An 11,561-nucleotide genomic window follows, 5' to 3' on the forward strand; every position below is an offset into this window, starting at 1 on the left:
GGGGAGGGGGGGGGGGGGGGCAGAAACCTTTTGGGTCACCTAAACTCATTGGGCGACTATTTGGACTCTGTCTACTCAGTTCGTACGTCTCTATTTCTTAGTAGAGTCGTAAAGCGTGCGAAACACGCGTGCGTACCCAAGCTGAAATCTCCCCCAGCGAGGAGACTGTTTCTCTCGCTGTAGTATTTCTTTAAAAACAAAAGATAATGAGAGAGTACTGCATAGTCAAATTTTTGCCATTTTGGCTTGAAAAAGGAGGATGATTTTATAGCTTTGAATTAGATAGGTTTTGGAATTTGACCACACGCCATATATGGCTGTTGGTAACTCAATCCACAATCTTCTATCGCAATCCACTCTCTCGTCAAAAGCCTAACCTGAAAATTATAAGAGATTAGTAAATGGCGCTGCTTGCCAAATATTTCCAGTATGTTAAAGCATCCGACCGGTGTACGGGAGGTAACGGGTTCTATTCCCCTGCGGGCTCCATATTTAAGTTTGTGCCATGTTTGTGTCAAGATGAGATTTCATTTTTTTTTATTTCCATTGCGGAGCTTAGAATTTACCACCTTGCTTTCTTTAACAACATTTGGCGTTATTTGTAGAGTCTTTCTTTTCGTTATTTTGTATAGTCTTGTCTGAACACAGTTTCTAAGCCAGCTCAATTCAAATTGTTGGGATTCCAAAAGCAGTATGCATGATGTTACACGCCTGAATAAACTCGCTAGGATACTGTTCATTAAATGAACTCTTTTTCACGGAATCCATCGATTTTAATTTCGATAGGAATGAATTGTATGCATATGCTGGTATCCTAATTAATGTTGTCTCAGACACTAAACAACTGACATTTGTTACTCTTTAAAATCCCTCAAAGTTGACATAGTCTTAACTTCAGTTTGGTCTGCTTTTTAACTGTTCTTGGGATATTGCTCTCTTTCAGATATTTTTACAGCTTAGGCTGAGCTTTTTCTTTGGAGCTTGTTTCGATAACAAAAGACAATATAGGCGATATATGCATTAGTTTAATGAAGTTTTCATCTAGTGCTAACTTGAACAATTGGCTGTGTTAACAACTCCTTATAGCAACATAAATTTTTGAATCTCCAAAGTATTCACTGAGTAAAAATTCACCTCTCATCGGACAAAATTCTTGGTAATAGATGGGTAGAGTTTAAAACGAAGATAACGCTAGACAGTTACGGTAAACCAATTCAAACAGCAACAAATTTGAAACGTTGAAACTCTTCAACTGAATTAACAATTTAATTAAAACTCTAATGCAACGCACTCGTGTCATTTGACAGACTTGTCATAGCAACCTTGCCATTTAATTTGGTGCTCAGCAAACAAACAAAACAGTTCAAAACTAGTTTCACTACGGTCAAAGTCTAAGTAAACTGTGCTTCTTTTTCGCGTTTAACAAAGACTCAGTTTACAAAATGGAAATTGAAGTCACTTCTTTCCAGAGTCCTAGAAAGAGACGTCAAATAATCTGCATCGTTTTAATGGTCGTGGTTGGTGCAGTTGTTGGATTTTTGATCGGCTATTTTGTGACGAAGGGAAGCAAGGATAATACCAACAAATGTCAGACCGATGATGGTAATACCCAAAAACCAAATCCTGTCCCCGACAAGGACAAATATCACAGAATGTTCCAGGATGAAATTATGGCGAAGAACATCGAAGACAATCTCAGGTAAGTGCTGCTTTTAAGCGTTTTAGAAAAAATGAAGTTGCAATAAGTGCAACAACTTGAAAAGGTCATGCTCCAAACTTTTCAAATGTCCAGTGAATGTCATTATCTTATCATCGTCCTAAATCTCTACGGGCATAATTATATATGGTGGGCTCGATTATGGAAAATTGAGACCATTGAATTGGGGAACTAAATAAATCATGAAACCTCCACGGTAGGGTCAATGGCAAAGTCATGCCATGCGAAACGACTTGACGACTGTTCGATGCTTCGTAGGTTTCGCTCTGACCAGTATTAATGGCTTGTGATCAACGACAGCAACTTTAACGCTGGTGCTTTTAAGGTCTGATAAGCCAGGCTAGCAATACCGTTACGAAGAATTAACTCCTATAGCCCATTGGCTACAAAAGGGAACGAGAAACACTAAGAGAGAAACACTTTGGACATTTCAATATTTTGATCCAACAAGTTCCAAAAGAGCTGCGTCGAAAAAAAATTGTTTTTCATGAATATTTCAGGAAACTGTTTTTAGCTCTAAGACAAATTGCTTGACAGTTTGAAAAGGTTGTAGACTCACAGTAAGGGATACACTGTATGATTTCCCTCGCTTTCATTTCACAACGGCAATGTTTTACGTATTTATGAGAGCAGTGCACACCCCAGTTGCAATTTCGTTCTGGAAATTGCGATCGTCCTATTTTGTCACAGTATACGTAATCGCCGTACTCTGGACAATTCCCAATTCTTTTTTCAAATCAGTATCCGTTGAAAACTTGGATGTTTAAGGTATGCTAGTAAGATATTAGAGAGCGTGGGATCTTAGTTTGTTGATTTATTAGCTAAAAGTATGTGTCTATTTACTTTTTTAATATTCTCAAAGGAATCGAAGATTAATAAATCAAATATGTTCCTGACTACAACTGTTAAAAGATTTACGAGAGTATACAGTGGAATCAAGAGGACATTTCAATGGAATTCTATTGAGGAAGATGAGTCGACATAGTTTGTACGCGGGCACGTAAAGAGAAAAGATACAACATAAATTGATTCTCGTCAAAAGCAGCATAATTTAAAAACTATGGCAACGACGCCCCCAGAAAAAAAAAATCCTCTGATTGACAGAACAAACTAAACATGAAAAACACAAACTTACCTGCATTTAATTAAGAAAGTTAACATTAGTTGAAGTTTATTTAGTAATCATCTTAAAATTACAACGAATTAATCACAGAATTAAAAAAAAAAGGAAATGGGTCCCTAATTAGCTCTAAAGAAGCTCACTTAAGACTAACGAGGAGTGCTAAAATAGTATTTTTACTATTTTAAAACCCGTTTTGGTAAACCGAAAAGCCGTCAGTAATTATCTAAGAGAATTTGGTTGAAGAAATGCATGGTATGTTTAGATAGAGTGGAATCATTTGAAGGGGATACTTTAGCTGATTTATCCTAATCATGAGTGACTAAACTGAGAAGCTGCAACCAATCTGTACATGTTTCTATAGCTGGTCATATATTTTTTCCGCCAGATGTTATATATACATGTTCGATTTGGATCAAATTTGGTTTCGAATTGACAATGCCCAGCCCAGTTAAGCTTCTATACCCTTCGTCGACATTGGTCACAATTTGTTAATACTAATCAAATTTGTTGAGATATTTTCCGGCTCCTCTAAACAAAGGTTTGAATTCTTACTTCTTTTACGGTAAGGGAGCTCACCTCAGAGCCTCACATGGCGGGATCTAAGCGTCAACACGACCTTGCCGTATATTTAGCTAACAAGTGGCGGACGTATGGTTTTGATGACGTGGAAATGCCCGAGTATAAAGTGCAGCTATCACTGCCTCAAGAAGAAAAACCCAACAAGATGGAGATTGTCAACAACGGAACCATTGAACGCACCATATTAGGAAAAATACAGGTAAAACTAAGTTGATCAGAAGCGATTTGCTTACGGATAAACAAACAAAAAATATAGTTAAAAGCCGACGTTTCGGCATCATCATGATGCCATTAGATCAAGACTAACTTACGAATTATGCGAGATGTAAAATATATCGGTTTAAGCTTAAGTTTAAGTTTAATCACTTTATTTACGTACCAATGCATTGAGCACATAACACTAATTGGTTACGATCTTGGGACCAAATGCACGAAGTCCTACTTCAGTTAAGATATATCCTAAGCAACAGTCTATTGTTGGAATGACAATAATGACAATAGACTATTGTAAAGTGTCAATACCTACGATACATCTTAACTGAGGAGGCTTCGTTGGTCTGGCTTTTGGGCCGCGGAAATTATGTGACGCTATGCTCTGCCAACAAGTTTTTTCCTCTTCTTTGTTTGTTTGTTTGTTTGTTTGCCTTTAACCAGATCAAACCAGAACCCGAGGCAAGCAAGACATTTGAGTATTTTCCTTACTTCGCTTACGCGCCAAACGGAACTGTTGAAGGAGAGCTCGTCTACATCAATAAAGGAGGTTCGAAAGATATAGAATATCTTCTGGATCGTAATATATCTCTGAAGGGCAAAGTCGTCATCGTAAGAAGCATGTTCTCTTCGGTAACTATAAATTTGCTTTTATTTGATGTCTTTCATTCTAATTTTAGTTTTTCCCTCAGTCCCGGTTACACAAATTGTATGGCAGTTTTGCGACAGGACTTCGCGGGCATCAGAAACGATCGGACGTATTTCATAGTTGAAGGCTGCACAAAAGCTTTCTGATAGTGAGAAAACCTAGCGAGAATTTTAAAAGACTGATAAGCTTTATACTTCACGGTTTAGAAATGTATTTTTTTACCTAAAGTTATCACGCCATTGCAAGGAAATATTTTATTTATCAGAGCCATTAGACTAGTATATTAACTCAAGGTCACTGCCGCTTTATTCTCTAGCTCTATATGTTTTGAACCTCTTCTGCAATACTTGTATCAACTAACTGACCGACTGACTGAGTGACCGACCGACCGACCGACTGACTGACTGACTGATTAACTAATAAATTGAGAGATAAATAAATAGTTAATTCGTTACTTAAATAAATCAAAAAGTAAATAAATAAATAAATAAATAAATAAATTTAGAAACACGAGTGAAACTATTAAGTTCAACGGCTATTAAACCTGTGGTTCCCGGATTCCAGGTGAACGTGAAATTTATATTTACATTTTTTTAGGAAAGAAAGAAAGAAAGAAAGAAAGAAAGAAACAAACAAACAAACAAACAAACAAACAAACAAACAAAGTGTTCCTGACATTAGTATTGTATATTTCCCTCGCAGTTAACTTTGGCGATAAAACAGGGTGCTGTTGGAGCTTTAATCTTTCCAGACCCCCAGTCTCCCGGACATGGTCCTAATGACACCTATCCCAACACTCGCTGGACATCTGGTGAAGCCATTTTTGAGAGAGCGATGGCAACTAATTTGGGTGACCCACTTACCCCTGAACTACCGGCCACCAACGGGATGTACCGCAGACCTAAAAATAAAACCAACTTTGGTGCCATTCCATCACAGCCGATATCTTACAACGATGCACTGTATTTGCTTAGCCTCCTAAAAGGTATATATATGTAGGTACGCATTAAATTCCCTGGTGTTATGGATGAGGTTGCGCCTGCCCGAGCTGGCCTGGCCCGTCGGACCGATGCGTGCTGTAAGTTCATTGAGGGTATCCAGTCAGGGCGCTTTATCGCGCGGTTACTCTGCAATAATAAGGGTCCCCATTAACACCAGAGATGGGTTAAGGCCCCGCGCGAGCAAAAAACGAGTCCCATATAACACAGACCGCTTTAGGAATTTTGTGACTGTGACATTTCTGTGTTAGACTTATTAGTCATATTTATATTTGCATTTATGCATCTGTTTAAATGTCGTTTAGATATTGACTACAACCTGTAATTCCGTAGTTGACTGCAAGAGGTTGCAATAAATGCATTATTATTATTATTATTATTATTATTATTATTATTATTATTATATTAACAATTGCTTCTTATAAACTCGCCAGATTAAGTTCATGTAAGGTAGCTCTAGTTGGGGGTCAACTGGCATGACTTCAGCACGGACCTTAAATGAAAATAAGGTTTTGCCTTGCTATCTCACTGAAGAAATTTGGTTAACATGCACGGCTCCAAAAGCTGCTAGACGTAACCGGCCGCGTATTTTAAACAACCACTTTGTGTTTTTATACCCTACCTTAGCTTGAAATTTAATTAAGGACAGTGCCTCCAAATACAGAGGTATTTTCGCGCAGTTTATGAATATGGACCAAAAAGATGTCGGGTGTAATGGGCTATGATTTCTCGGCTTTTGTACCACTTGGAAGAGGTTAAAACATTGATTCAACAGAGAGCGGTCGTCAAGCAGGTGAATAGATGTGAAAATACGATAAAACGATTCGCACAGCACCAAAGCGGGTCGGATGATGGATATTTTTTGCGGACACCTGGGACAGACTTTAATTTTCCTCGCAAATACAGATAAAAATAAGAGTTGACACATATCGGGGCGTTTAACATAGAGGTTATGTTTTGGCCTTGTTCTTGTGCAGCTGCAATAATAATGAACAGTTGGCCGAGCGTGAGCGAAGTTTCAAGCGGGGACAATGTTTCAGCCCAGGGCATTATTCCCCCATATACCAGCAAGCCGGAAAGGGGTTTACAGTATTTATTTTATAATCCTCCGATTAATTTGTAAAACACGCGCGCTTTACTTTGGAACAGACAAAACAGCCAGTGATGTTAGTCCATGGCGTGATTACAGCCAAACAATGCAAGCTGACTAATTTAGGACATTTTATTTAACTGTGACTGACTTAACAACAGTTGTCACAACAACTACGTTTCTTTCTGTTGTCAAACCGGACGACTGTTAGCCATTGTTATTAAATTCTCAGCCTCGGATGTTGCATTTCTAGCGTTCTGATTGGTTCACTAAATCTCGGTTATCAGCTCATATACCGTAGTTTGACCTTATATTGAAAACGAATGCCCCAGGTGTCGCTAAGCTAAATTTTTTTTTCGGCGGAAAGCGAGAGTTTCTTCGGAAATATGTAGAAAAAAAGAAAAGAAAGAAATACCAAACAATGCTATGTCAATATAACAACAATAAAAGCCACAAAGTTTGGTATGACACTATTTAATGGTACGTATCTCTGAAGTTTCCTTTAAAATCTTCAAAATTGCAAGATTTTATGATTTTTAGATCACATAACTGAACAACAATAACAACCGGTTACCTTTAAAAATTTCATGATGGCTTGCAAATCCTAGCGGTAAGAGGTTAAAACCGATCGAAGAAATTTCTCAGGAAGAGCTCTATGCCTGCCTTTGTTTTTACGCATAATTTTTACGAGGACTTCAGGAAAAGTTCATCTATGAAATCCGTACGAGCGGCGGCCATAATGTTCATTTCCGTCGCTCGGCACCACTCAGCAAAACATTTGCACAAATGTGCACAGCTCTTACTTCTCAAATAAGCTTGAAGTTTAAAAACTTGCACTGAATGCTTGTCTCAGTGAGGTTGTTCCTCGTACACTTGGACTTGCCTGGAGTGTTTTAAATCGTCCGCGAGAAATTTAGTTCAGCATGAAATAAGCTGTCCTTGCCCTGATCCTCGCTCAGCACCACACTGCAGAGCATTTGCTCAAATGTGCACAATTATTACGCTTCTCGATGAGCTGGAACTTCAAAAGCACTTGAATGCTAGTCTCAGAAAGGTATAATTCGTACATTTAAACGTTTCTTGAATTTAAGATGTCCGCCTGTGTCCGATTTTCTTCGCTTGCGATTTTTCATTCAACTCCGTTTGCAAAGAGCTGCGCGTGTCATGTGATCATTACGTTTCGCGCGCTTTGGTCAGAGGTTGCCTCAACATCCGGTCGTTTTAATTTGAGGGAAATTTTTTCTTGAAATATAAAAATTCAGTAAACTTCAACAGCAATATCCAAACGTGGAGAATTTAATAAAACATTTATTCCATTCGCGCTTGTTGGATATGAGATTAGTTATAGCCAACTCGGCGCTTTGCGCCTCGTTGGCTATTTACCATCTCATATCCAACGCGTGCTCACGGAATAATTGTTAAATAACCGCTGTCAGATTTTTTACCACGTGACGTCCTTGTCCAATGAGATCTAGCGAAAATTCATCGCTAGGTTAAAATGCCTATTACTAACAATTTGGTCCATATTCCTACTGGAAACGTGTTTGAAATTTTTGTAGGAGAGCAAGTACCAAGGGATTGGCAAGGAAGACTAAACGTCTCTTTCAATATCGGACCAGGCTTCAAGAAGCCAAACACTACTGTGCGACTGCAAGTCAACAACAAGATAGATGTCAAATCTGTTTACAATGTCATAGGCACCATTTACGGACAAGAAGAACCGGATCGGTATGTTTTGATTGGCAGCCATCGCGACGCGTGGGTCTTTGGAGCAGCCGATCCTTCTAGTGGCACTGCAGCCTTAATGGAAATATCGAGAGCAGTTGGCTTAATGTTAAACAGGGGATGGCGACCGCGGAGGACCCTAAAGTTCTGCAGCTGGGGAGCGGAGGAATTTGGGTTGGTTGGCTCGATAGAATGGGTGGAACAAAATGCAAAGATGCTGCAAGAGAGAGGCGTTGTATATTTAAACACAGACGTGGCGGTTGGAGGTAATTACGTTTTAATCAGCCAGAACTGTCCAATTCTCTCAAAAGCCATTTTTTCGTGGGCCAAAAAGGTGAAAGATCCCAATGCTCATGGGGATAAAACAAGCCTTTATGACATCATGGTTGAGCGAATCCCGTCCAAAACTAATCCCGGGGAGCCTTATGTTATTCCATTCCAGTTTCTGAGTGATTACTTTCCATTTTACATGTACTCTGGAGTACCATCCGCTGATTTCAGCTACTTCTTCGGATCTGGAAACCCTGTAACGCTTTATCCTGTCTACCACACTCAAGAGGACACCTTCTACTGGATGAAAACCTTTATTGACCCCAAGTTCGAGTTTCATGAGGCCGTGACGAAGTTCGAAGGCGGATTGTTGATTGATTTGGCAGATACCCCATTATTACCATTTGATGTGGTACGTTACTCAAAAGAATTGTTGAACGCTTACAAATCGCTTCCCACGAGCTTGGGGAACCAAAGTGTTTCTATTGACGTTATTTATAACGCTGTGTTAAAGTTTATGAATGCCAGCGAAGCTTTTGACAAAGTCAAATCAAAACTGAATTTAAGTTCAGCCAGCCCGTTAGTTTTACGCAGATTCAACGACCAAATGGTTCAAATGGAAAAAGCTTTTATTAGCTCTTCATCGCCATTAGGGAGTTATATTTTGAGACACACCTTTGCCTATGCGAGCCCAACATCGTCTTTTCCAGGAGTCAGAAGGGCGTTTTATGCCAAAAAACTAGATCAAGTGGAAAAGCAGTTGTCTTTGGCGGCTCAAGCAATTTCTTCCGCCGCAGACATCTTGCAACCATTTCCCCATGTTAAGTAAGCCAAAAGGTTAAAAGGTGCTAACAGTTGATAACTTCCCTGTTTAGATATTGTAATAAAAAAAAAGTCACCAATGGAGTGGTCTTCAAGAGGAGCCCATACTCCGATTCAATTGAAAAAAAAATAAGGCAAGGTAAATTGTAAGGAAAAAGCAGGTCTTAACAAGTACTAGCTGTTGAAATGGAAAGAGAAAGTTGGAGATAACTACAGATTCTTCAGAGATAAATAAAATTTATATAATTTTTAATATGCACTATCAAATTGAAGCTTAATTTTCTCTGAAAAAAGGAGTGACGCCCTATTTTGTTTTTGTATTTCAACACCCCTAGCTCAGATTTTCTTTTCCCACATAGTCATAAACCATAAAAGAAACCTTTAAATTAGTAGGCACCGTCCTTAATATCAAAATTTTGATTTGCTGTGACCATTCTGAGATTCGCAAAACGTATACAGTAACAAATGGTGGAATTATCCTTCAAATACTAAATTTTTAAAATTCGCCACCCTTTAGTCTCCTAGTGGGTAAAAACAAAAGAAACATTGCTTTTAGGCGTAGCTTCCGTGTATTGCCCACTTTACATAGAGTAACTTCCCCCCCCCCCCCCCCCGCCTTAACCGCGTCCCCTTGTCAAGAAATTAGTTCCATTCGCTTTTCCAAACATCTAACGACTGTATTTATAATACAAAATCAAAGTAAACGTGAAATTAATTTGCCACTCAATTGAAAACTGCTCTAAAACAAACGTATTCTATCTCACGTAAAAAGAGCGCGTTAAACCTGTTGTTCTCCTACAACAATTCAACAGTAAACGCCATAAACATGCTCTGTATTTATTGATTTTCAGTTTGCAGGATTTTTTTTTGCTCAGTGCTTGTGCAGAAATTTTTTTTTTCGGTTGATAACCTCTGCACGAATTTTTTTTTGTTGTTTTCCAGAAAAAAAAAAAAACACTTTAAATAAAGGATTTTTTTTAAAAAAAGTTGTTCTTTGTGGGATTGGAATGATTACCTTTAACCCCTGAGACAATATCTAAAAATTACAGCATAATGGTCAAAACTAAACAAAAACAACGAAATTAGTGTCTAACTAGTATCTAGTGCTGGTAGTAAAATCAGCCTCGTACTTTAATAAAAGACTGGTCATCATTTTAAAATGATTTAAAACAAATTTCATGTACTGTCTGTTTATTGATTGTTTACTTTTTAACACATTTTAATTAATAACAATTGATTCAAAATTTTTCAAAACTGTTGGCGCCAAGAAATCTTATGAAAATATTTCATAACAAACACTTCAAGTAGCATATAATCTCAATTTACGTAAAATTTAAAAGTCAAATTCATGGTGGGATTGTTAAAGTTTTGTTTTAATATTACATGGATACTCTTTTACTACAGACACAGCCCCCTTTCATTTTATACACGATAGAGTATTATTAGCACAGTGAAATGTTGATTCTTACTTTATATCACAATGATTAAAATGCAAATCATATTTTTTTGTATATGATCAGACTTAAATGTATGATCTTGCTTCTTGTAAATATATTTTTGTAGAATGTTTCATTTATGTGTTGGTGCTACTATTACTAGAATTTGTCTCTTTAACACTTTCGTTATAACATGTTGCTGATGAATGAAACTATTCAATTCTTTCCACGTGTGCCTTTCTCATACACACTGTACTTTTACTAAACATACTAATAAAGGATACATTTACTGCAAAAGCTTCTCATAGATATAAACGCAGTGTGAAAGGAGGAAACCTTGTGGGGTGCATGGTTTCCCTGTACATTTTTGCAGTCCCTTCCCTCTTGTGTTCCTCTCCCACAAAAAAATTTAGATTTTCAAAACATTAAAAAGGCCATTTTGGGGCATTCTGGAAGAAATTTTCTGTCATTAAAACACTAAAAGGTATTTTCTATAACAATTCCTTAATCTCCTTCTGCAAGAATTTTTTTCTTCCGTCTCGGCTTGCAAGAATTTTTTTTTCGGGTATTTTGGCGTGCACGAATTTTTTTTTGTATTTCTCCCCCCCCCCCCCCCCCCATCACTTTTCTAATGGTCCGTCCCTGTTTCTATTGTCTTGACCTGTTTTAAATGGTCACTTTGTAAAAATAAACCATTCAAACAGTAGCAGTAACGGATAGCCTGCCAGGTAATAGAATTTGTAACGACGTTCATTGCTGACTGTAAGATATAGGTTATTAGTCCATTTTATATCATGTTCTCCCGTTTCATACCATTTTTTTATTTGCAGCTTCTTAATCAAGTAAGTGATTTTGTGAACATTTCTGTGCATGGACATTATAAAGTAACCAAATGTGGAAGGAAATGGCGTTTTTTATTGTGCCGTGTATTCTGTGCAACCC

General features: G+C 37.8%; 1 protein-coding gene across 1 annotated transcript; it reads left to right on the forward strand.

The window, feature by feature from the left end:
- Positions 1-1,362: 1,362 nt before the first annotated feature.
- Positions 1,363-10,021, forward strand: LOC146460172 (putative N-acetylated-alpha-linked acidic dipeptidase). The gene is made up of 5 exons (XM_085088365.1): positions 1,363-1,699; positions 3,408-3,618; positions 4,074-4,262; positions 4,981-5,263; positions 7,926-10,021. Exons 1-5 carry the CDS (start codon positions 1,443-1,445, stop codon positions 9,188-9,190), a joined length of 2,205 nt encoding a protein of 734 aa, XP_084944491.1. The 5' UTR covers positions 1,363-1,442; the 3' UTR covers positions 9,191-10,021.
- The last annotated feature ends 1,540 nt before the right edge of the window (positions 10,022-11,561 follow it).

Source organism: Pavona decussata, unplaced genomic scaffold (genome assembly GCF_977016875.1).
Source record: "Pavona decussata unplaced genomic scaffold, jaPavDecu1.1 SCAFFOLD_214, whole genome shotgun sequence".
NCBI classification, from domain to species: domain Eukaryota; kingdom Metazoa; phylum Cnidaria; class Anthozoa; order Scleractinia; family Agariciidae; genus Pavona; species Pavona decussata.